At 35.7% G+C, this 27,259-nt stretch overlaps 1 protein-coding gene across 6 annotated transcripts in view; it reads left to right on the top strand.

Annotated features, from left to right (window-relative positions):
* The window catches only part of MYCBP2 (MYC binding protein 2), a 283,903-nt gene that overhangs the window by 236,864 nt on the left and 19,780 nt on the right, over nt 1-27,259 (top strand). For 5 of the 6 annotated variants that reach the window (XM_047080835.1, XM_047080826.1, XM_047080807.1 and 2 more), the window contains 14 exons: nt 941-1,185; nt 3,171-3,338; nt 7,927-8,084; nt 9,227-9,426; nt 10,282-10,431; nt 11,375-11,535; nt 12,578-12,734; nt 12,936-13,160; nt 15,556-15,621; nt 17,149-17,388; nt 17,705-17,803; nt 24,027-24,107; nt 25,106-25,372; nt 26,094-26,377. In XM_047080835.1, the coding sequence (XP_046936791.1) occupies nt 941-1,185; nt 3,171-3,338; nt 7,927-8,084; nt 9,227-9,426; nt 10,282-10,431; nt 11,375-11,535; nt 12,578-12,734; nt 12,936-13,160; nt 15,556-15,621; nt 17,149-17,388; nt 17,705-17,803; nt 24,027-24,107; nt 25,106-25,372; nt 26,094-26,377 (2,501 nt within the window). The remainder of the gene's footprint in view (nt 1-940; nt 1,186-3,170; nt 3,339-7,926; nt 8,085-9,226; nt 9,427-10,281; nt 10,432-11,374; nt 11,536-12,577; nt 12,735-12,935; nt 13,161-15,555; nt 15,622-17,148; nt 17,389-17,704; nt 17,804-24,026; nt 24,108-25,105; nt 25,373-26,093; nt 26,378-27,259) is intronic. The other variant, XM_047080839.1, reaches the window with a different exon arrangement.

Here is a 27,259-nt window from a genome sequence, read left to right as displayed (position 1 = left end):
TAAGAAAATCTTGTAAAAATCCCTTTTAATTATCGTACTATATCAGATAATTCTACCTAGTTGATATCAAAGATCAGCTTTTATAATAGGAATGATATACAATTCTAATATTTGTACTAGGTTAGCTATGTTTAATTACAAAAATAAATTGTATCTTGGCATATGTCAAGATATGCATATGCATATGCGGCACATATGCCTTATTTGTAATTGTTTTCCATGTAATTCTTTATTATTAATTATCTATTACTCTACACATATGCATTGCTTTTCCATTTCACCTTTATCTCTCTGAACCCTTTTCCTTTTCCTCTCTTTACCCCCTCTCTTTTTCTTAATCCTTAAGTATGCTGTAGGTCTCATGGAAACTAGAAGCACACCCAAGTAAAAATTTGCAGAACACACACACACACACACACACACACACACACACACACATTTACTCTTTTTTTTTTTTTTTTTAATGTTTATTTTATTTTTGGGACAGAGAGAGACAGAGCATGAACGGGGGAGGGGCAGAGAGAGAGGGAGACACAGAATCGGAAGCAGGCTCCAGGCTCTGAGCTGTCAGCCCAGAGCCCGACGCGGGGCTCGAACTCACGGACTGCGAGATCGTGACCTGGCTGAAGTCGGACGCTTAACCGACTGCGCCACCCAGGCGCCCCAACTCTTTTTTAAAAAAAATAATTACATTTAGATTTTACTAGTTAGGTTTTCTTGATTTCCCAAGGAAAGAAAAGAAATAGTTTGTGTTTGAAATAAAAGTTGCAGACAGTTCAAGAAAAGCTTACAGTGAATGTTCTTTTTGGTAATCACTATTATTATTTTAAAATAGGTCTATAAGTGTTTAATAATTTTTATTAGAAACTCAAAATATTTAGGTTAAGAAATTGAAAATTTGAATATGATTTGAATGCTACAACAAATTTTTCTTCGCCAGGTCAAACAGTCCAGGAGGAAGCCAATGCAAGTCAAGACTCCTCGTGCCTTGCCCACCATGGAAGCTCACCAAGTGATTAAAGCAAACGCGCTGTTCCTGCTGTCCCTGAGCAGTGCCGCAGAGCCAAGCATTCTGTGTTACCATCCTGCAAAGCCATTTCAGTCTCAGCTTCCCAGCGTGAAGGAGGGCATTTCTGAAGATCTTCCTGTTAAAATGCCTTGTCTCTACTTGCAGACATTAGCTAGGTAATATAACTTGGTGGTTGGTTTTCTTTTTTTTTTTAATCACTTGGGATTAATAGCCATTGTTGATTAATATCCTGCTCTGAATACCCACACTGCATTATCTATTGTATACAATAAAGAGACCACCAGGAATTTATTTTCGGAATTGCCTTGACCAACATACGACTGGTAGGGTACACACTTTATGGTAGTAAGTATTTAAAAAAAAAAAATGTACGTACTATATCAATTTGTATTATCAATACAAAATATGTCTTAGGAAATACGACTTTAGCTGTCTTTTACTTTTTGGTAAGCTGACTTCAGTCTGTTACTAGTTGGGAATGTTAAAGTGGAAAGAAACAATTTGCTCTCAAAATCTTTCATTGTTTACATTATTCATTCTGTTAGCATTTAAATGTTAGTTAGCTGGGTATCAGCTTTGTGCTAGACTTTGAAGACACCAAGATGAATGTAATAAAATCCTGACTCCTGTGTGCTCACACTCTGTGGAAAGACAGACCTACATGTAAAGAAAACATTCAAAATATTTTGTGAGGAGTACTATGATAGAAGTATGAAGAGATGCTGTTAGAGCATAAAAGAGGGAGACTACCTGAATCTTCCCAAGGAGATCGGGAAAGGTCTCCCAGAGGATCTGACACTGTAGCCGTCTTAAAAGATAAATAGAAATCCATCAAGTAGGTGATGGAGGACAGCGACTCCTCAGAGTAAAACACATGTGTGAAGACACACATGAAATAGCATTACACATTTAAGGAATCAGAGGCTGGTTAAAGCATTGGCCACTAGGAGAAACAGATGAAATACCCTAGAAGTGGTTACCTAAGACCAGGTAATATGAGGCTATGTAGCCCATACTAAAGTTGGATTTTATCCCATGGACAAGAAGAACAGTTAAGGAATATCAAACAGGGAAATATATGAACTTATTTGCAGTTAGACTATCACTCTGCTTCAAACATGGAAACTTCATAAAGGGCATCACTGAAGGTGGAGAGAAGCCTATTGTATACCATTTCCTATATTGGACTTGAGTTGTATGACCTATACTTCCATACATTATATCCTGACATTGTAAATGGCCTTTCATATACGAGGTTCGGGTTTTTTTTTCAACAGCTGATGAATGAAGATTTCTACAAATTGCCTACAGGAATGGCTTGCTAACCAACAGTTCCATTTTTGGCAGTGTTGCCCTCTCCATAGCAAAATTATACCGGGGTGTTTTTTTTTTTTTAATTTTGTAATTACTATTTTAACAAAATGAATGAAAAACAAAATGAGGATGTGAGACTTGACCTTCAGTCAGACCACTTAGTAGACTAGGTCAACAACTCGTTCCAGTTTGAAAAGGAAAGAACCAAATTGTAAAACATGTAAAAAACCAAAAATGCCATTTTACCATAATTATGGATTTTATATTTCTAGCCCTCTGGGAAATGGACACCCACAACCCACCCCCATCCCCCGATGTAACATTTCTTGGGTCTAATTTTTCTCAAATTTGACTCTTACACATCTTCCTACCAAAAACGTGACTGACTGTATTTCAGTAGCCCATTCAAGAAACATGAGCCTGAACCAAGGCAACGATGATGGAGTCAGCAGAGAGGAAGCCTAGTAATCATAGGCATGAATGACTGGTCACAGTTGAGCACTAGGCCTACCACAGTACCAAGGTACTTTGGCCTAGGCACCTGGATAGTTAGTTGGTGGGATCATTCATCAAGATACCAGAGGTTGGAAAGTTCTCAAAAGGAAAGAAAATGAGTTCAATTTTGGATTTGACCTATTTGTGGCACCTAGAATATATATGTGTGAAATTGTCTGACTTTTATTTCCTCCTACTTATATCTATAATTATTTTAATACTTTACCCTTATAGAATTACATGTGCTACTTTTCTTTTATGAAAGAGATTAAAAATGAAAAATATCTATGGTGCCATCATACTTGAAGTTACTGGGTTTAATTTAATGCAGGCATCATCACGAAAACTTTGTGGGCTATCAAGATGACAACCTGTTCCAGGATGAAATGAGATATCTACGTTCAACATCTGTACCTGCCCCATACATATCTGTAACACCTGATGCAAGTCCTAATGTGTTTGAAGAGCCAGAGAGCAATATGAAATCTATGCCACCAAGGTATTTCACTTCTCTCCTCTCTGTTGAATAGCCAGTGTTTGGTGGTGGGAGAAAGACTGAACTAGAAAAGAATGCTTTAGAAGTTCTTTTATATATTTGTCCATCTCAAGAAAGACATTAAGTCAGCTCTGCTAACTATTAGAGCAGTAAGAAAAAGCATACATACATGAATGAGGCATAGTCCTTGACAGCAGAGGCAGACTAGTTGGAGAGAAAAGATCAACTAAATGAAGTAAAAAGTTCCATTATATATTGTATCATGTAGTGCCGTAGTAAGTCAGACTAGAGAAAGGTCACTTTGAGGCGGTGCCTTTAGGTTTCACAGAAGAGGTAGCACCAAAAATAGATCTTGAACTTCCTGGATTATTGCATACAGTGTTCTCCTCCCCCTCACTTAGCTATGGTAGCATCAGTGTAAAGATCCTCCTGAAAACTGACTAGAAGCATCTAAATATAATGCAGAGGGAATTCGGGTACCACCGCAACTTTTTGGAGGAGGAACCATGTGATAAAAATGCAAGGATAGTCTCACAGTGTCAATTGAGAAGCTGATAAATTTAGTCAAAGATTTCCACTATCTGTATGAAGTTGGATTGTGTTAGCAATGATTATGGGGAAAAAAGATGGATAAAAGAAATACTTGATAGGAAAAATCAGCGTGGCTAACTGAAAAAGGATTAGTATAGCATCAAGATATCAGGTATGAGTAATTGCAAACACATTATTATTGGAAAGGAAGACATTTGCAGAAGGAAGAAAGAATATGCTTATTAAGATATGCCACTGTGTTAATACTATATGGTTGTGAATATAAACTAATATAGTGGATATTTTAATACACACAATAGAACTTATATATCCAAATGAATATATTTTCCGCTGAAAATACTTGTAATATTTCCCTCCAACTGTGTGGATTATTCATCAGAGGTTTTTTTTAGCTGCTTTTGAAGTTTTCTCCAAAGAGTACAGTATAGCCTTTTATATCTATAAAGATAATAAAGTATCTCTAAAGGAGATAGATTTTTTTTAAGAGTTAGAAACCATTTTGAGACTAGTCTGATAAATGTGATTCGTTGGGTTATTATTACTCTTTAGGATCAAAATCAAGTGGTGTAAACTTCTAGGTAAAAACAATGAAATGAAGGTTCCATGTATCTTAGACTATCATAGAATATTCTGTGTATCGTAGAATATCATAGTCAAAGTAAATTCCTTTAGCATAGGAGCCCCTAGTATCATCACTAGTGTCACAGAAGAAAGTGGAAATCTAGGGAATCCTATTTCCCAGAGCTCCATGCTGAAGCAAAGCAACAATCTAAGGTGCCAGGGAATGCTGCGCAGAAATGGGATAAACATGCACTCAGTGGGATGGTTCCTGGTATAGAGGATGCAATAAAATCTCAAGTTTTCTCTGGGAGAGAAAAAAAAAAATTGGTATCAAATAGTGTGGAAAAGGAAGTCTCGGGAAATCCACCGATACTTTATCAGAACAAACAGAAGACCTAGACAGATCTGCCCCCCTAAAATATTACCAAAAGTAAAATAGATAGTATGTAATGAAAGTCAGAGGAAGAACCCAATCTGAAAGAAAACTCTCTCAAGGAAAAAAAGAACATTTCTGTAAGTACTCTAGTACCGAGAAACGTGATAATGACATAAGTTTCATGAAACAGTATGAGAATGAGATAAAAAGCAGAATGAGTAAAAAGAAGATATCACAGAGCTAAGAGGACAGACTGAAGACCAAATGAACACCATTGTAAGACTAATAAATTAGAAAAGTTTAGAAGAGTAAATTGAATGATTGACATGAAGAAAAAGTTTGAGATAATCACAGTAAAAAGTAAAAGGACAAAGAAATTATAGCAGTTAGAATGAAGATAACAGGTATGGAAACCAGACAATTCAAATGGTATCTTTAAAGTAGAAAAACCAATCAATAAAATTGAAAATGTATTGGGGCGCCTGGGTGGCTCAGTCGGTTGAGTGTCCGACTTCAGCTCAGGTCATGATCTCACTGTCTGTGAGTTCAAGCCCCATATCAGGCTCTGTGCTGACAGCTCAGAGCCTGGAGCCTGCTTCAGATTCTGTCTTCCTCTCTCTCTGCCCCTCCCCTGCTCATGCTCTGTCTCTCTCTGTCTCAAAAATAAATTAAAACATTTAAAAAATTAAAAAAAAAAAAGAAAATATCTAAAGCTATAAGAAAAAATTTCCAAAATAATAAAGTATTGTATTTCCAGACTAAAAGGAAATTTTTATAGCAGGTAACTATGAGAAATAGCTTAGGTTGAAAAAAAAATAGCTTAAGTTATTGAAATACAAAGAAAAAAAAACACTAGAAGTTTTCAAGTAACTGAGCACAGAAAAAGAAGTCATCTTGTAAAAGGAAAAGTTAGACTGAATTTGGACTTCTGTATAACAACTTCAAATGGCAGGGCACCTGGGTAGCTCAGTTGATCAAGCATCTAACTCTTGATTATAGCTCAGGTCACGATCGCACCATTTGTGGGTCCAAGCCCTGCATTGGGCACTGCTCTGGCAGCACGAAGCCTGCTTGGGATTCTCCCTCTCCCTCTCTTTCTCTGTCCCTCCCCTTTCACACCCTCTCTGTCTCTCTTAAAATAAATAAATAAACTTAAAAACAAAAAGAAGTCATCTTGCAAAGGGAAAAGTTAGACTGAATTCAGACTTCTGTATAACAATTTTGAATGAAAAAAAAGTGAAATAATGTCTCTTTCTTCAAAAGAAAGAAAATACTACCTTAAAAATTTTACCCAGTCAGTCAGACAAACTGAAATATAAAAGATCTTGGGAATCTTAGAACTAAATTGTGGATTAATCAAAGGAATCAAATGCATGTTCTAAAAAGCATGTTTAAAAGACTATATATACTTTACACATAAGGGTAATTTTCATAAAATCTTAAATAAAAGAAACTGATTCAAGTGTTTATATTCAGCCAGGTTGAGAAATTTTAAGCATATGGTAATTCAGGAATATAGCATTTTGAGCTATTCTTTTAAAACGTCTTGACCAACTCAAGCTGTTACAAAGTTGATGAATAATGACTCGATTAAATCAGTGGTTCTCAGTGAGGGGTAAGGGGATGGTTTTTCCTCTCAGGTGACATCTGAGCATTTTTGCTTGTCATAAGTGGGTTATTTCAACAGGCATCCTAGTGTGTAGAAGTCAAGAATGTTGCTAAACATCCTACAGTACACAAGACAGCCCTCCACAACAAGGAATTACCTGATGCAAAGTAGCCACCGTTGTTAATGGTCATCTTCACTTCCTTTTGGTTTTCTTGTGTTGCTTGAATTTTTTTTTTTATAGGCATGATCATTTTTATAAGAACGAGTCGTTATTTTTTTAGGTTATATAACAATCCTTTTTTTTTTTTCCAAGTTGTTGGATAAACTTCCTCTGAAAGCATAATAAATGTCTTGAATTTTATAGTAACACCATTTATAAGGTGAATTAAAATTAACATATCCCTATTCTTTGGTCATTCTGGAAGCTGTTGGCCCAAGCTGACGTCCAGGCACATTTACCCCCATGGGTTATATACAGTATTTATAGCCTGTTCAAATGAGAGTGTACACACACTTAAAGAGGTGGTGAGTGAAGAAAACAGCCAGGGAGGGAGTTAGCTACTTCCTAGAAAATGTATAAGCTTTACTGAGGAACATAGGCATTCAAACCTGTCTTGAATGGGGGAAAAGAAACGCAGAACTCCCAGTAAGCACAAATGTCCCTGTTTGGAAAGAAGTAACAGGAAAAAGAATACATTGAAAACAATAGCTTGTAAATTTGTCTTAGGAGGTAAAGGAAGGTATTTCTTTTTTTTATAAAATGCCTCAGTAAAGGAAAATATATAACCATATTAATAACTCTTCAAGAATTTTTTTTACACTTTAAACTGTATAATTTTCTTCAAGAATTTTTTAATGTTGCTATAGTAAATAGAAAAATTTTTAGTTTACTTAAACCTGAGTGAAAATCATTGAATTGTTCTAGAATGTCAGTATAACTGTATGCCAAAAATCCGTTTGTTACCTTTTGTTGAACTTAGTATGGCCATGCTGTTGAAAAGTCTTTGGGCACCACTTCCCAAGAATGAGAAACCTAATTGAGCACTCAAGTACAGAGAGAACATTGAACTGTTTCACTTTCCATTTTATTAGCTTTCTGTATGTACAGATCCATTTTCTTTCTACTCAGTGCTCTTACAAATATATCTGCCTGGTTTTCCTGAATATCGTGACAGATAACTTCTACCACAATGTTGTGATTCTGAAAGGAGTTTAGCACATTCAATGCCTTTTCTTCTTTTTCATGTAAAAATGCAAATAGATTTAAGAAAACCAAAACTTTTAAGATGCAATTCTAAAATCAATCAAAATGTTAATGCTTTTGGAAAGATCAAATGGTGATTTAAAGAGAAATTGTCAAGTTGGCTTTGAATTTGTGTTTTTCCACATGAGAGGTAGGTTCATATATTTGACTACACTGTCATAAAGTGAATATAGTTTCACTTTATTCACTTTTTCTCCTGTTTTTACCTGTCATCATCTTCTGTCTACAGTTTGGAAACTAGTCCCATAACTGATACTGATCTTGCAAAGAGAACTGTCTTCCAAAGATCATACTCAGTTGTTGCTTCTGAATATGATAAACAACACTCCATTTTACCTGCACGAGTTAAAGCCATTCCTAGAAGAAGAGTTAACAGTGGAGACACTGGTAAGTATAAAGATAAAAAGGAAGATTCAGTGGTCCACATGATTTTGTTTGCAGGTATTTTTTAACATCTAGTTTTTGAAAGGAAATGGATTAGTTTTTTTAAGTTTATTTATTTTGAGAGAGAACATGCATGAGAGAAGAGAGCGCATGAGAGGGGGAAGGGAACAGAGAAGGAGAGACAGAATCCCAAGCAGGCTTAATGCTACCAGCACAGAGCCCAATGCAGGGCTCTAACTCACAAACTGAGGTCGTGACCTGAGCCAAGATCAAGAGTCAACGTCAGACTTAACTGACTGAGCCACCCAGGCTCCCCAGAAATGGATTAATTTTAAATCGTGGTTGACGTTCCTTTTATGAAGGTATAATTGTGCCTCTCTAAGTTTTCAATTTCAGTTGAAAGACACACTTAGAGACCATCCAGTGATTGATTTTTCAAGAATAAATTGACCTTTAAAATCTTACTTGTTAATGTTGCTGTCATGAGCTATTCCACTAAGCTTCAGTGAACTAGTAGTTGCAGTGACTTACACTTTCACAGTTATATTCTCACTCCTAATAGAAGCTTATATATACCCCTTGTAGCTGCTTCCTCTCTGAGTAGATAATTTGGGGACATAAGTAGCTCTTAATCAGTAAAAAAGTTAGACAACCTGGACTAGTTGGTATCAACAGCTCCAAATCAGGGCTGCCTGATTCTGTGTCAAGAATAAAAAAAGAAACCCAAGAGAAAAGGATAACATGGTGATGATTTATCAGGTAGCCCACTTAACTAAAATGAAGATCTGGTCTAATATTTATAGACAGATGATTCTGTAACTTCTGTAGATTCCATTTAGGGGGAAAAAATACAGTTATCTTTTAGAGCATTTTAGAAAGCATGAACTTTAGATTCAGCCCTTGATTTAAAACTTAGCTCCACAATTTAATAGCTATATGATTTTATGAAAGTGAGATATTTAATCCTACTCAGCCTCAGTAAAAATTGAGGTTATGATTTGTGTCACATGTGAAAACAAAACAAAAAGCTTCAAAGATTCTATAATGAATCAGCTAGATACTATTATCTTTAATAACATTGTAAATATGTTAATTGTATATATTGCCTATGAAAGTTATTTTTTCTTTTTTTTTCCAATAAATAGAAGTTGGTTCTTCCCTCTTGAGACATCCATCTCCTGAGCTTTCCCGGCTAATCTCAGCCCACAGCTCTCTTTCCAAAGGAGAACGAAATTTCCAGTGGCCAGTTTTGGCTTTTGTTATACAACATCATGATCTAGAAGGTCTTGAAATAGCAATGAAACAGGCCCTAAGGAAATCTGCTTGCCGAGTTTTTGCTATGGAGGTATGAATACATTAAATGGGGTTATTGATTCCTTGACCATACAAATCATTTGATGATTCTATTTAATGATATTACTTTTCTACCCAACAGAAATTTCCAAAAATTAAGAGACATTAGCCAATCGAAAATATCAAATGTTCACATCAAAATTAAACTCTTATGTTCATGAATATAAATGAATTTAGAGATCCATCTTTAAGCACTCTGAAGAAATTTATTTCTGCACTGCTTTATTATTTGAAAGCTATGAATGTCTTTTTAAAAAGCTTTTGTAATAATGATGTCGTTTCAGTTAGAATAATCATGAAAAGGGATGAAAAGTAGAGCTTTTCAGTTATAAATTTAACCATAATAATTTTTCTGAGTCTATTCTCTGGAAATGACAGGATCGCTAGATGTTGTATTTTTATGTATAGTAAATCTTTTGTCTTTGTCATGGGCATTATAATAAATAACCTGCCACTTGATTAATGGGAACAATATAAATATATTTAAGTTAGTGATAGCTTGGTAGAGCTTGAAAAAAAAGCTGTTTATCCGAAGTACAAGTTGGGGAAAAATGTGCTTCAGCAAATTAATATGAAGATGAAAGTTTGAAATAAAAAGTGGTTTGAAAAAATATTTCTGTATTACATTTTATAGATATTATTTTCCCTATTATGTTTTTAATCCGGACCAAAATTATTGACTATTTCAAGTTCATTGTGTTTTTAATGAAATGAAGGTCAGATGTTTTTAGTATCTTTCCTTGAAACACTTAGTGGAGATACTTTGTTTCTGAGTAAGGAGGGTTCTGCAGTTTTTAGTCCCACCTTTTTTTTTTATCTTTGACTCATTTAACCTTCATTTATTCAGGCTTTCAACTGGCTTCTGTGTAATGTCATCCAGACGACTTCTCTACATGATATTCTGTGGCATTTTGTGGCATCATTGACTCCTGCTCCAGTGGAACCAGAGGAAGAAGAGGATGAGGAAAATAAAACAAACAAAGAAAATGCAGAACAAGTAAGTGAGATTTTTGGGTTTTTCAAATTTGTCTATATTTTTATAGAAGAGTAGGACCACCTTCAGATCCTATAATAATATGCATGAGTTCACACACAGATTATATAAGCTAAAAGGCAAGAATAAAATTTCAGTGCTATCGAGCAACATAGTCACTATACTTAGTGACTGATTCCTCCCTAAATACTATTGTCATGAAGCAATGAACTGAAAGATGTATACTGTTATAGTACTGTATAAGACAGGTAAACAGGGCAACATTATTATAGAGAATATCTGTCTACAACATTGCTGTAAGTTGGCAGAGAGTGAAAGTGATACTCTGTAGGGACATGAAAGTTGTTATAGCTCTTAAGACGAAATTATTAATAGGGATGAAAATGGTTTCTACAAAAACCATTTTCTAAACATGTATGTATCTAATCATATAGCCTTAAAAATATTAAGTAAAAATTGACAGAACTGCAAGGAAAAAGAGGGAAAAAAACATCCACAGTTACAGTGTGAGATTGTTTCACACCTTTCACAACTAAATATTCCTGCATAACAGACCACCCTAAAACTCAATGGATGAAAACAGTTTCCTATTGGCTGACAATTCTGTGGGTCAGCAGTTTGGGTGAGACTTAGTTCCTGCATACACGTTTAGAGTTACCCTGCTAGGAGACTGTGAGCACACTAAAATTGATACAGATACAGTATTCGTTTGGTGATTTTATTTATGAGTGACTGCATCACTTTTTCCCTAAAAGATAATACAAACATAATTAGTTAATCTGAATGTGTGTTTTGGGTATGCTTTGATTTTGGTTTTATTGTTTACATTTCTGTTACATGACTGTCTTTAAAGTATACATAACACTTTTAAGTATACGTATTTTTTTGTGGGGAAAGTTCCTTCCAGCATACAGACTGATCAACCTGCTTTCAATTTCTGTCTTAGGAGAAAGACACAAGAGTATGCGAACATCCACTCTCAGATATAGTGATTGCGGGTGAAGCCGCTCATCCTTTACCACACACATTTCACCGCTTACTTCAAACTATCTCTGATCTTATGATGTCTCTCCCCAGTGGCAGTTCATTACAGCAAATGGCCCTAAGGTAATTGTATATCTCAGTATTCTGGGTATGTTGGAGAAGAGATTTTATGTAGTATTCAAAGCTCGAGATGCTCAAAAGACCTTTTAAATACTAAGATACAAAGAATCTCTACATCATGTGAATGGTGCTTCCCTCATTACTGTCTTAATCTGGAATTTCCTCCTTGGCTCACACCTGTTTGCCTCTCTGTAAAACGAGGATAATACATTACTTAGTGCTCTAAATTACCCCAGTCTGTAACAGTTTTCCTCACTTTTGCCCCTCTTCTACCTCAAGTAACTTGTCTCAGTGCTACCCAAGAGTAGCAATCTTAACTGTCACAAAAGGGAGAAGGAGAATGAAATCTCAGAAACAGAAATCAAAATAGGGTTTTTGAATTGAAGAGAATTTTAAGAAAAGTGAAACCTCTGTTATATGTAAGGTAGCCTAAAACTATCTTGAGGAACATTACCTACTTTTAAGTCTGAGACTGCTGAGATTTTCACATTACTTCTACATTGTGAACCTTGTCATCAGATCTTCACACTGCACCGCACGTATAAAAAATGCTCCACTGGTTTTTATAAACTGTAGATTTTTGGAGTGAATTTTGGCTACCCACATCCCTAAAGACTGGTAGAGGGGAGATTGTGTTTCCTCCTAAAAAGATTTTTGAAGTACAGGATGTGTTACATATCAGAGTATATATAACTCTGATGAATTAGTATAGAATTGTAAGACTAATAAATTTGAGAGGCTTGTTTTGGTTGAGGTCACACTTGTCTGTCTGCAAGATTGATTTATTACCTTTTTTGCTTCTGTACCCTTGACGTTCATGTATCCAGTTTTTCTATATGTAGAATGAGTGAACTTTACTTAGGTCTTACCCTATTCCAAAGAAATTACCTTTATTGTTCACAAAAAGGCGGTGATACTATTCCCTGATTTTTTTTCTATTTCTGTTTTTTCCCTAGAATATTAAGATTTTTAAAAATCTTAACTACAGAGTGCTTTCCCAGGAATTCCTTAGGAATTATTTAATACTTTGCTTATACCTTTTTAGGTGCTGGAGTCTGAAATTCAAGCAATCTGATCACCAGTTCCTCCATCAGAGTAATGTCTTTCATCACATTAACAATATTCTGTCAAAATCAGATGATGGAGACAGTGAAGAAAGTTTTAGCATCAGTATCCAGTCTGGCTTTGAAGCGATGAGTCAGGTCAGTCATTGAAAGTTGTCCTCTGTTACCCTGTTAATATTCAACAATGTATACAAGCAGAAACTGAAAGTCACTCATAAACAGTTTGATTCATTTCATTTCTTATCTCACATTTTTTGTTTTATTATCGTGAAAGATTTCCATTTCAGTGTTGTAATAATGTAAAACATGTAATAATGTGAAAACATTTGTTTCTGGTAGGAATTGTGCATAGTAATATGCTTAAAGGACTTAACCAGCATTGTTGACATAAAAACTTCAAGCCGACCTGCCATGATTGGTAGTTTGACAGATGGTTCTACGGAAACCTTTTGGGAATCAGGAGATGAGGATAAAAACAAAACTAAGAACATCACCATCAACTGTGTAAAAGGAATCAATGCCCGCTATGTATCTGTCCATGTGGATAATTCCCGAGATCTAGGGGTAAGAAAGAAAACTTAATTTGTGGCTCATTAGTTCTTTTCAGACCTTCAGTTACCATGCCCTATCCTTCTAAGTTTGGCAGAAAGATTTTCATGTGGAATTTCACTGACCAAACAGCATTTTTATACTTCCCAAGTAAATCTTACGTCTAAAAACAGATTAATAGGACTAGGGGCACTATGGAATACCAGTTCTAAAAAGAAGCGTGATTACAAATACATCCTGGCTACAGCTAAGCAGAATAAATGTCTCCTCTGTAATTGCCTACCTCCATACCCTTGTTTAAGCTATTCTCTTGGCCGGGAAGTCCTCCCCTTCAACTCTGCCTATCAGATTCTCCCAAAATCTCAAAAGACCAGCAGAGAAATCCTCTCCCGGTACCTCTTCTATAAAAATTATTCTTTCCCTTCTCTACGTTCTTCTTTCTATTAATTACTCTGATGGCACTGAATACACTTTGACTTATCATGTAATTAGCTTCCAATTTCTAGCCTTCACCCTTAGCTGTCTTGACGATGGTGGTGGGGTTTCCAGACTAACCTAAATGATCATAATTTGTATTCTCCCTAGCACTAGCCTGTTCACATGTTTCAACTGAATTAAGCACTCCTTTACAAAAGGCACTAAATAATGGGAAAAGAGTCCTGTTTACTTGAGTGTTAAGAACCAAGAAGACACCAGCTGCCAAACTCGCGTGCTTCTCCCCCCATTCCTGGGGAAGGATACTCCTTAGAGTTTTTTCCCTCAAAATGGATGTGGCTTGCTTCAGAGCCTGCTTCAGATTCTGTGTCTCCCTCTCTCTGCCCCTCCCCCATTCACTTTCTGTCTCTCTCTCTCTCTCAAAAATAAACATCAAAAAAAATTTTTAAGTAAAAACTTAAAAAAGAAAAAAGAATGGATGTGGCTTGCTAATAGATACAGTATTATAAATCCCCTCTGTTGCCAAGCTGCTCCTATCCCATTCACACATTTCCTTTCCCAGGAAGACAGAGTGATGGGGTTGGGTCTTGGGTAACCTCAATAGAATGCCAACCTGAAAAGCCCAGTCTGCAGTCAGAACATTCCTCGCCATCTGCAGCCACTCCCGACTCCTGTCCATAAGTGCAGCTGCAGTGCTTCCGTGGCGGTGAATAAGAAGAAGGGGCGTAGCTAATATAAGCGTACCTCCTTTTCAGAGCCAAGAGTTTCAATTTGTACAACTACTTTATCTTACTAGAAAGTCAGGTGTAATAAATCAAAACATTTTTCTAGCTAGAACTTACTGTTCAGTACAAAGTTATCTTTGACTCATGGTATATTTTAAGCCAGGACATACTCTCCCTCAGAACAATGATTCCAATCAGTTTGACATTTTTCCCTTTTAGGGAGATAATCATAGCAATATTCATTTTAAAATCCCCAGTAGATAAGCTGACATGTGCTTTCCTTTTAAGAAACCTCCTCTAAGTTCTGTGTATCCTTGAGGCTTATGTACCTGTGTGTCCCCAGCCTGTCTACCACCAGTGCCTTATACATGGCAGTTGTTTGAATTGCATCAACCTAGAGCGCTTAAAGTATGCAATGCTCCAAGGAATTAATGTGTTAATCTGTTTCCTGATGTGCTTTGCATAAAGCTTATTCAACCTTAAGGTCTCTGGCTCTAGAACTAGCATGATCTTTTTGGTACCTAATGACACTGAACTTCTGTTTGACATTTATTTTGTTTGCTAATGCTCCTTCCCTAGTGTGTCAAGAGGACAGAACCCATCATTCTCATATGTCCTTCTCCAAGGCTGTAAGACAGTCTTGGTACATTGTGATAGTCAAGAGTGTTTGTTAGGGAGTGGAGACAAGAGTGAAAGCAGAGTTGTTGGAAAGTCTCATGATAGAGATAGAATTTAAATCTTTAGACTTTGGATAGAAAGAAGGAATGCCAGGCTTTTCTTTCAGAGCCCATGGAGACTGAAGGTAGAATTTGTGAGAACGAGACAAGACTGGAGTTGTAAGAATGTGGTTGCTTGAGGGGCAAGGGGAGCACCTGGGTGGCCCAGTCAGTTAAGCATCTGACTTCGGCTCAGGTCATGATCTCACAGCTTGTGGGTTCGAGCCCCACGTTGGGCTGTGTGCTGACAGCTCAGAGCCTGGAGGGCTGCTTCAGATTCTGTGTCTCCCTCTCTCTCTTTGCCCCTCCCCCACTCATACTCTGTCTCTCTCTCAAAAAAAATAAATAAGCATTAAAAAATTAAAAAAAAAAAAAAAGAATGTGGTTGGTTGGGCAGATGGAGTGAGATCAGTTAGGAAGAATCCATGACAGACATACAGAAGAATTGATGTGATATCAGTAGGCTGTAAGAAATCATTATAAATTCAGTAGCAGCAATATGGAAGAATAATTGTTGTGCATTGTCTGTTTTAGAATAAAGTTACCTCAATGACCTTCTTAACTGGCAAAGCAGTAGAAGATTTGTGCAGAATAAAACAGGTAATTAAAATTTTGTCATTAAATGTTACCTAGGGAGAAATTCTTCTCAGCCTCCTCTGTTAAATTCTAATTTCGGCATGCTACCAAAGTATTCTAGGAACTCATCTGTTTACAAAACATTAAATAGTCCAGATACAGGAACATTTACAACCATCCCTGTGCTAATAGCCGATAGTGTCCTAAATGCTCTCCTGTCACAATCGATTGTACTATACCTACAGTCCTCTACTCTACCTCCTGCTCCCTTACAAAGAAAGATTCAGAGCACCTTAAAATGCATCACAAATCCCATTCACAATTAACACCTACACTTCAGGTTAAAATGTAGATTGTTGTCCTCTAGCCTGAAAATCTATCACAACAGTGCAACTAAATCCAGGCTGCAAGTCAATTTACAAATGAACTTTAGAAACAAGTTAGGTTGTATTTGGGCATTCTGTATAAACTCACTTGTGTTAGTGAAAGTTTATCAAAGCTGTTATCCCATATATGTTGACTACTTGTTTTGTTTTTCAAATCATATTGAAAGAATAAATTGAAATTTTGGATTAAACAAATAATAAATTTTGTTTAAAAGGCTAAAAGAATTTGGAGAAATACTTCTGTTCAGTGAGATAGTATTTATGCTTAATGATTTTTCTAGAAAATTGACATTATTGGGGCGCCTGGGTGGCGCAGTCGGTTAAGCGTCCGACTTCAGCCAGGTCACGATCTCGCGGTCCATGAGTTCGAGCCCCGCGTCGGGCTCTGGGCTGATGGCTCAGAGCCTGGAGCCTGGTTTCCGATTCTGTGTCTCCCTCTCTCTCTGCCCCTCCCCCGTTCATGCTGTCTCTCTCTGTCCCAAAAAATAAATAAACGTTGAAAAAAAAAAAAATTAAAAAAAAAAAAGAAAATTGACATTATCAATTAATTTTTTCATTTTATCAACTGAATAGAGTCAAAAACCATTTCATAGTGCATTGAAATTTAATCCTTGAAAAGTTACATTTTCAGTGAAATCAGGAATCACAAATATGCAGTTACATATTATATAATTTTTCTTCAGAAGCAGAACATATTAAGTAACTGCACATCAAATATGCTTATCTATCTTTAAAAAACAACAAAACATGGTTATCTTTAAATGGTGGTTAAATGTGAAGATGCACAAAACAGGACCTCATGCTGATCTTGTATTTCTCCTCAGTCAGTTTAGGGAAAGGACAGTCACATGAATTGTTTTAATGATTTTACTTAACATAACTTGTGCATGGAAAGTAATCAGACCTGTATTTTAATTCTCAGCTCCATGTCTTACTGAGAATCCTTCAACCTGGGTTAACCTCACTTCATCTGTATAATAGCTACTGTAGTATTACTTATCCTCACCAGGCTTAAGTAAGATAGTCAGTGTGAAATAACACAGTAAACCTTAGTCTCCGTACAAGTCTTTGTTATTTGAGCTTGCAGTTATTAGCGCTAAGTCTAGGACCTTGATAAGAGAGTGATATGGCTGTATCAGGTTTCTATCCCTTTTCTGTTTGCTAGGTTGATCTGGATTCTAGGCACATTGGTTGGGTAACAAGTGAACTTCCAGGAGGGGATAATCACATCATCAAGATTGAATTAAAGGGCCCAGAAAATACACTGAGAGTTCGACAAGTAAAAGTCCTGGGCTGGAAGGATGGCGAAAGCACAAAAATTGCTGGCCAGATTTCAGCCAGTGTGGCCCAGCAAAGGAACTGTGAAGCCGAGACTCTGCGAGTGTTCAGACTTATTACGTCTCAAGTGAGTGTCCTCACTCCAGGTTCTGGCACACGATACACTGAAATCATATCTTCTGCAATGCTGATACCAAAGGGTAACAGAATACTTTGTAAAGCTTGTTAGAGATGGCTGGCAAACATATGACCCATTTTCTCTTCTTCTCCTAGCCCTAAACTCCTATGTTTCATTTTGCATTCATTAATTCTTAAAAGTAGTAGCGTATAGCAAGAACAGCATAGTAATATTATAAAACCTGCAGTATTAGCTCATGCATCCTTTAGGTTTCACACTAGTAATTACTGCCATTGATTCCTTCTCACATTCCTGTCTTTATCAGGTATTTGGAAAGCTCATCTCTGGAGATGCTGAGCCTACACCAGAGCAAGAGGAAAAAGCACTATTGTCATCACCTGAAGGAGAGGAAAAAGTATACAATGTATTTATTTGTATTCTAAAAATATTTACTTCCATTTTTCATTTTCTTTTGTTAAGTGAAATATTCCATTTATTACTATGGATTTTAATGGATATGTGACATTAATTTCTATGAAGTTAATATTTTTTACTTTAATTAGGAGATGAAGAAACTATCAAAAGAAATCATCTGTTTATATATGATCTAGCTAGTACTGTGAGTAACAGCAAAACTTGGCTCTGTACCTTGGGCTGTAGTGTCAAATGTTAGGATTTGTAAAATTAGCTTAGTCATTTACTGTACTGTGTACGATTAATTATCTTCTCTTTCCTCCATTTCCTCCATTTAATCTGTTCTTCATAGTCCAGTTAAAAAATACTGTCCTCTCCAGGAATCTTCTTTATGATTTCCCCCAAACAATATGCAGTTTTTCTTCTGCTAAACTTCATAGTAATTCCTAGGACTCTCTTCTTGATTTCTTTCATATGTTGATTTGCACACATATCTAACCTCTCCTACTGAATCATAGTTTCCTAAAGACCAAGTACATACCTGATTTGTCTTTGTGTCCATGGCATGAACACACATGCGTTCGGTACATTTTTACTGGAGGAACCTGTTCTTTATGTTCTTGAAATTTCTTTTTTTTTTTGTGCTTTTTATTTTGAGAGAGAAAGATAGAACACGTGTGTGTGAGCAAGTGGGGGGACGGGCAGAGGGAGAGGAAGAATCCCAAGCAGGCTCCATGCTGTCAGCAAAGATCCCAACGCAGGGCTCAATCCCACGAACCATGAGATCATGACCTAAGCCAATATCAAGAGTCAGACACTTAGCCAACTGAGCCACCCAGGCACCCCTTGAAATTTTTTTAAAACTGCGGTTGCCTTTACTTATTTGGTCTACTCTAAAGCGCCCTACCCTAAAGGAAAACCTCATCTATTTTCAAAAAGAGAGGTCAACCCTGACTGGTCTCGATATTCTTATATCTTTAGATGTTACAGATAATCACCTTGGCAGCCCTTTGAAAGATAATTTCAAGGACTTACCTGGTCTAGCCCTGAGCCTTCTGATATAGTAATGTCTAAGTCATCTACATCATTCAGTTTGGGTTCTGTAGAAAATAAGGTTTTATAAACTCTGGTTGTTTCTTTCAACATCCTTTGGAGATACCATTTGAATGACTACACGACTATGTGACTATTCATTAAATCAGCTGAATTTTAACAAAATGGCAATTTTGTGCTAAATAATTGTGGTAATTGGTACCAAGCCCTCAGAAAGTTTGTGTCTGTTCTTAGATATGAAACGTTCACACACCCCAAAAAAAGAAATCAATAGGGATACTATATAGCATATAATCAATTTTTTATGTACATAAAAAAATTGCACATGTCATAGGTTTTTAGAGTATCTTGAAAGTATTGTGCCCTGGAGTGGTCAGAGAAGGGTCTTGGTAGGTGCTGGATGTGAATTGGACCTAAAAGGGAATGGGTGAAAGTTAGATTGACAGAGGCGATGGGAGCAGACTCATTGAAGAGGCTGGTCTAATAGTAGGAGAGTATATGTTGGGATGCTAAGGTTGATGGGGAAAGTTAATGCTAGTGGTAAGATGCCCATGAAATAGCACAGTTGTTAAGAGAATCATTTTTTAAGTCAGGTGTTTGAAGTAAAATTTGCATACAGAAAACACTGATCCTTTTAAACTGTATTGTTCAATGACTTTTGACCAACATATAGAGCAGTAAAATCATCATCACAATGAAGTTTTAAGACACATCACTCAAAATTTCCCCCCTGGTCCTTTACAGTCTGTCCCCTCACCTCATGCATAGACCCTGGCAACCACTAAACTGTTTTCTGCCCGTGTAATGTTGCCTTTTCCCAGATGTCATATAAACGGAACCATATAGAATATAACCTTTTCCATCAGCTTTCTTTCACTTGATATAATGATTCTGAGATTCATCCATGGAGGAGCATGTGTCAGTAGTTGTTTCTTTTGGTTGCTGAAAAGAATTCCATTGTATGGAATTAGCAGTTTTTGTTTATCCTTTGACCTTATGATGGATATTTGGGTTGTTTCTTCTATTTGGCTATTATTAATTAAGCTGCTGTGAACATTTGTGTACAGATTTTTGTATGGGGACACTTTATTTCTCTTGGGTAGATACCTATAAGTAGGATTGATGGGTTGTATGGTAAGTGTATGTTTAACTTTATAAGAAACTGCTCAACTTTTTCCAAAGTCATTGAACCATTTTACATTTTTACTGGCAGTGTATGAGATTTCCAATTGATCCACATTCTCAACAGTACTTGGTATTGTCACTCTTTTTAATTTTAGCCATTGCAGCAAATATGAAGTAGTATCTCATTGTGGTTTTAATATGAATTTCTCTGAGGATTAATAATGTTGAGTAAATTTTCAAGTGCTTATTTGCCATCTCCATACTTTATTAGTGAAGCATCTGTTCAAATCTTTTACTTATATTTTTTTATATCGGGCTGTTTGTATTACTGGGTTGTAAGATTTTTTTATATATTGAGGATAAAGGCTCTTTAGCCAGTGTGTTTTCAAATATTTTCTCCTACTTGGTGGTTTATCTTTCATGAAACAGAAGCTTATAATTTTGGTAAACTACAGTTTATCTGTTTTTTTCTTTTTTTTTTTTTAATGTTTATTTTTTGAGATGGAGTGTGAGCAGGGTAGGGGCAGAGAGAGAGGGAGACACAGAATCCGAAGCAGGCCTCAGACTCAGCTGTCAGCACAGAGCCTGATGCGGGGCTCGAACCTGAACTGTGAGATCATGACCTGAGCCAAAGTTGGACGCTTAACCGACTGAGCCACCCAGGCACCCCTGTTTTTTTCTTAATGACTTAGGATCTTTGTATCTTATCTAAAACTTAATGTCACAAAGATTTTCTTCTAGAAACCTTAGAGTTTTAATTCTTTTGTTTATAGCTATGTACCTTTTAAGTTAATTTTTCTCCATAAGGTGTGAGATAAGGGTTGAGTTTTATTTATTTTTGCCTGTAGATACCCAGTTGTACCACCACCATTTGTTGAAAAGACTGTCCTTTATCAATAACAAATTCACCATAAACATGTAGGTCTATTTTTGTAGTCTCTACTCTTTTCCATTGATCTGTATATATATTCTTAAACCAACAGCAGACTGTCTTGATTACTGCAGCTTACAGAAAATCATGAAATCAGATTCCACCACGGTTCTGTTTTTAGTTATTTCGGCTATTCTTGTGCCTTTATATTTCCATATAAAGCTTAGAACCAACTTGGTAGTTTTTTCCCCTTCCAAAAAATCAAAAACAAAAAACCAACCTGAAATGTTATTGGAATTATACCAAATTGTTAGGTCAGTTGGGGAGAATGGATATCTTAGTAATACTGAGTCTTCCTATCCAGGGATGAACATGATATATTTCTGCATTTATCTAGATCTTCTTTAATTTTTGTCAGCAGTGTTTTTTGTAAGTTCAGTGTACAGGTCCTGGCCACTTCTTATTAAATTGATCCCTAAGGGCACACGCATGGCTCATCAGTTAAGCGTCTGACTCTTGGTTTCAGCACAAGTCACGAGCTCATGGTTTCATGAGTTCAAGCCCCAAGTTAGGCTCTGTGCTGGCAGCACGGAACCTGCTTGGGATTCTCTCTCTCCTTTTCTCTGTCTGCCCCTCCCCTACTCACACTATCTCTGTCTCTCTCAAAATAAACTTTAAAAGAAATGTTTTTAATAAATTGATCCCTAAATAATTATAATAATCCCTAAATACTAATTGTTTTTGATGCTACTGTAAATGGTATTCTTATTTCACTTTCCAGTTCATTTCTAGTATATAAAAATACAGTTGGCTTTTGTGTATTAAACTTCTGTGATCTTAAATTCCCTTGTTAGTTCTAGAAGCCTTTTTGTAGAATTTTTGGGATTCTCTTCATAGATAATCATGTTGTCTGCAAAGAAAGTTGGTTTTATTCTGCCTTTCCAGCCTATATGCCTTAAATTTCTTTTCTTGTGTTAGTGCAATGGCTAAGCCTTTCAGTACTATGTTGAATAAAAGTGGTGAAATCAGACATCTTTGCCTTTTCTGGATCTTACTAGGAAGGATTCAGTCTTTCACCATTAAGTATAATGTTAACTATAGATTTTTTGTAAATGCTCTGAGAATTTTTATCAGAATGGATATTCTTATATATTTTTCTTTTTTCATTTTCTTGTATTCATTAAAGATAATTGGTATATTGCTATGTATATTAGTGGTTATGTAATATTAGCCTAAACATAGTTTATTTTTCTTTAATAAAAAGGAAGATATTAACTAGGGGAGTGATAACTAAAAGGTACAGTGTTTCTTTTTGGGGTGATGAAAATGCTCTAAAATTAACTGTGGTGATGCTTGTACATATCTATGAATATACTCTAAGCCATTGAATTGTACATTTTAAATGAGTGAATAGTAAAGTATGTTAACTATATCTCAAAGCTATTTTAAAAAAACTACAAAAGAAATTTAAAAGTAAGGAGATAAAGTAACTATCTAAAAGGAATTCATTTGTTAATGTATAATCTAGCTAGTGTTTCAAGTAGCAAAAGAATTATTCTACCAGTGTGCTTTCTTTAGTCGATATAGGGCTGTCTTCTTCTATTACTTCTTTCCATCTGTTTGCTTTATTTTTGATTTTTTTCTTTTTCTAGTTTCAAAGACTTAAGATCTTTCTTTTCTCATATAAGTAATGGTGCCATTTTCTTAGCCCTGCTCTAGTTGAGTGTCAGAAATTTTGGTGTGTTGCTTGTAATATTTTCTCATTTCACTCAGCATTTCACTCAGTTCAAAATATTTTTTGATTTCCATTTTGATTTCTTCTTTGACCTCTGGATAATTTAGACATTTCTTGTTTAATTATAAATATTTGGGGATTTTTCTTGGGGGGGTAACTTTCTATTACTAATTTCTAGTTTAATTCATTGTGGCCAGAGAATATACTTTGTATAATTTCAGGCCTTTTAAAATTGTGAAGATTTGAATTCTGACTCATATATTTTAGTGAATGTCCACATGCTCTTGAAAAGAACATGAACTCTGCTTTTCTTCTAATAGCAGTTCAACTTAGTTGATAGTTTTGTTCAAGCTTTATTGAGAACTTTACTGATTTTGGTTAGTTTGCTCATTTACTTGTTCTTTTAAGTACAGGAAAAGTTTTGAAGTGTCCAGCTATATGGATTTGTCTATTTTGATTTTAGTTTACCTGGTTGCCAATCTCAGCTGTCTGATGGGCACCAAAAAAATGTATGGTTTTGTAGATTATCAGCTTTTTCTCATTGTTAAGGTGAGAGTTACATTCTCATATAGCTATCTCTGTCCTAAGAAATGTGAAACTAAGAGTCATTTTTATTCATAAGGTAAATCAGACTTTACCTTATGGGCTTGTTGTGAAGATTAAATAAGAGTATATGTATATCTGATAACTATACATCTGTATGTCTGTAACTTAGAAGAGTTCCATTTACGTAATAAGCAGTATAAAATTTCAGCCTTTATTTTTCTTCTTTGTTTCTTTGATTACTGGTGGTGGTAGACTAGCCTAATTTAAGAACACCATTATCATAGAGTTTTTTTAGGATATTTTCCTTTTAACTGAATGTCATTTTCTGAATTGTTCTTCTAACAACTGAATGTGGATTATCCACAGTTTAGAAATAGATCTAATCAAAGTGACGCAAAATGATAAATTAAAGAAGTTCATGAAAAGGTAGTATGCTTCTCTGAATTTCTTAAATTCAGAAATTTTGCTATTTTTATAGTCACCTTAGCCAGTAGTGATTTCTTCAGATTTTATCCTTTGTCTTAGTGTTATAGACCTCAATTTAAAAACATATTCATCTTATAAAATAACCTTAATAGTTATTTATCAAGATACTTTAATTGTCGGGGCACCTGGGTGGCGCAGTCGGTTAAGCGTCCGACTTCAGCCAGGTCACGATCTCGCGGTCCTTGAGTTCGAGCCCCGCGTCGGGCTCTGGGCTGATGGCTCAGAGCCTGGAGCCTGCTTCCGATTCTGTGTCTCCCTCTCTCTCTGCCCCTCCCCCGTTCATGCTCTGTCTCTCTCCCAAAAATAAATAAAAACGTTGAAAAAAAAAATTGTTTAAAAAAAAGATACTTTAATTGTCAAATATACAAATTTTATTCAAAGAGCCTGGGCTCCCCCCCCCCTTTTTCTATGTAAAAGGCAACATCAGACGCTGACCTGAAAGAACATATGGTCGGAATCATATTCAGCAGGAGTAAGCTGACGAATTTACAAAAACAGGTTAGTAAATTGTCATTTCAGTTTTCATTTGTTTTTAGGGTATAAAGTATTTTCCAAAATTTACGGAGACTTTTTTATGCTGACTCTTTTATAGTCCTGCAGAATGTGTCTGCCTTTAGTATATTGGCATACCTGCATCACTTTAAAGATTTTATGATTGTTAACTTTCTTACCTTGCTGCTCTTTGTTATTTCTCATTTTCAGGTAGATTGTTTCATTTTGGTGTCAAATATCCAGCTATATCAGATTTCATTTGCATTTTCTGTGTTCCTTTTCCCACTTTTCTTGTTTGTCAGTTGATTTTTTTTTTCTGAGCAATTATAGTGTTAACTAAATCATTGCTAATATTTTTAATTATAAGGAGATGGAGTAGTACTAGATTGTTCATATAATGTAGTACCTGGGTAACAAAAACTAGTCTTCCAAAAGTCTAATAAAATACCGGTTTTAAATTAGCCCATTATTTTAACTTTCAGCATCATTAAATCTTGCTTAAATAAATAAATTTATCTGTGCTTTATCTTTTTAACAGTGTTTCATTGAATCTTAAATGCTACCAGTTATAAAATGTGCTGTTATTTCATGTATCACTAAAAAACGAAAATTTGCTGCCAATTACATTGTGAATGCCATCAATTATAAAGCACATTATGAATAAAAATGTTAAAATGTGGGAGGAAAATATGCCTTAGAAGTGATAAAATATGGTAATTTGCTTTTGTTTGATGTCTCAAACCACAGGTATGGGTATTGGTAACTTGTATATAAATAGTTTCTACATAGGAGTTGATTTAAATATTAAGATTTTTAATCATAGTTCTGATAGTTTTCCTTAATTGTTTTTAAGATGAGCTAAGAGAATGGCATGATGGAGAATTAACTGGGAGAAAGAGTGTTAAATTGAGTATCAACTAATATTCTTGTCTCTTTTTTTTTTACTAGAAATAGTAAATCTGACATAAGTATGTTTTTACATTTTCTTCATGTTGTCTTTATAGGTGTGTGCTCACATCGTCCAGGCTATTCGCATGGAAGCCACCAGAGTTCGTGAAGAGTGGGAACATGCCATTTCAAGCAAAGAAAATGCCAATTCTCAGCCCAATGATGAAGATGCCTCCTCCGATGCTTACTGCTTTGAGCTGCTCTCTATGGTCTTAGCACTGAGTGGCTCTAACGTGGGCCGGCAGTATCTGGCTCAGCAGCTAACTCTGCTCCAGGATCTCTTTTCACTGCTCCACACAGCATCTCCTCGAGTCCAGAGACAGGTGACTGCTCACACCACTTACCTTCTGGCTTACTTTGTTCCTCAAAACATTGTTAAAAAATTACACTAGCAAAGAGATTCACCTTAGGGTCTTAGGATTTTTATTTTGTTTTGCTGTTTGGTTTTTTGGATTATATTTTAACTCCATGCTTTTTATTTTTGACTCACTGTCATGAGAGTATGGAAGAGCAAAATATGTTTCATTTTACTAATGTGCTATTATGATAAAGAGCATTCTGTCTACTGATTGTCTTATTACCATGAGATGTGTGATTTTTCTTTAATCTTTTTTTAAATTTTTTTTTAATATTTATTTTTGAGGCAGTTGGCGGGGTGGGGGGGGGGTAGGCAGAGAGAGAGAGAGAGAGGAAGACAAAGAATCTGAAACAGGCTCCAGGCTCTGAGCTGTCAGCACAGAGCCTGATGCAGGGCTCAAACTCACAAACCATGAGATCATGACCTGAGCAGAATTCAGACGCTTAACTGACTGACCCACCCAGGTGCCCATCTTTAATCTTGACCAAATAAAAGACCTGTCTTTTTCTTGCTTCCCTGGAGGGGTAATTACCACTTGAGAAATTAAAAATAGTGTTCAAGTGTTATATTTCTGTCCTTCTCAAAGCTTTTGAAGTCATAGAAGGGCAGCAAGGCGCATTATACAAATGAAAACTTTAGAATACCAGTCTTTAAGAGGAATTCTTTCCTTTCATTTTTCTTATCAGGTAACCTCCCTACTAAGACGGGTGTTGCCTGAAGTGACTCCTAATCGTCTGGCCAGCATCATAGGAGTGAAATCCCTCCCTCCAGCAGATATCAGTGATATCATTCACTCAACAGAGAAAGGAGATTGGAATAAACTAGGTATCTTGGACATGTTTCTAGGATGTATTGCCAAAGCACTCACAGTTCAGCTAAAAGCCAAAGGAACTACCATCACAGGAACAGCTGGTACCACTGTGGGCAAAGGTGTTACAACAGTTACTCTTCCAATGATTTTCAATTCCAGGTTGGTCATTGCATCTGTTTTAGTACTAAAATAGAGCAGAGTGAGCTACTATTTGGAGAATTAAGACAAGATTTCGAATTCTACTTGTTTGCTTGTTCACCAAATAGAAACCATAAACAACTAATCCATGTATGAGAGAGAGTTATATATATAATACAAGTGTCCTTTCAAGTTAGTGGGGAAAGGAAGGTGTACTGAATATGATATTGGAATGCTTCTCGTGTAAAAAAAAGATATTGAAGGCCCCTATCTCACACCATATACAAAAGTAAATTTGAGATCAGTTAAAACTTTATGTATTTTTCTTTTAACACTCTACTAGGACAAATTATAGAAGAATATTTCTGTAATCTTCAATCCAGAAAGACCTTAAAACTCGGAACCAAAAAGTCACAGAGGAAAAGATTCACAAATTTGGCTACATAAGAATGAAAGTGAACTGATAGACAGTAATATTAAAATTTTTTTTAAATATAAACTGACCTGAAAAAAGTATTTAACGCCTATATAGTAGAGAATGAATTATTAGTCATAATATTTTTTAAATGACTACAAATCAATAAGAAAAGACAAACAACTGATAAGAAAATATATAATGAACAGTTAGTCCTGAGATAAACAATAGGAAAATATCTTTGTTTTGGCAGCATTATGAAGAAATAGGCATTATGACATCTAATATAGATTGCTACAGCCTTTTCGGATGTCAGTTTAATAACATATCACTGTATTTAAAATATGCTTATCCTTTGACCTACCAATTCTACTTCTAGAACTGTTTCCCTCAAAAATGTTTATACCTATGGACAAAGATATGTGCAAGGAAGTTCATTGCAGAGGTGTGTGTAATGCAGAAAATTAGACATCTGGAACAGTACTAGT

Source organism: Lynx rufus, unplaced genomic scaffold, assembly GCF_022079265.1.
Source record: "Lynx rufus isolate CCGP_SWC_20201006 ecotype Redwood Valley unplaced genomic scaffold, mLynRuf1.p SCAF_1, whole genome shotgun sequence".
NCBI lineage: Eukaryota > Metazoa > Chordata > Mammalia > Carnivora > Felidae > Lynx > Lynx rufus.
This window is presented reverse-complemented; position numbering and strand designations above follow the sequence as displayed.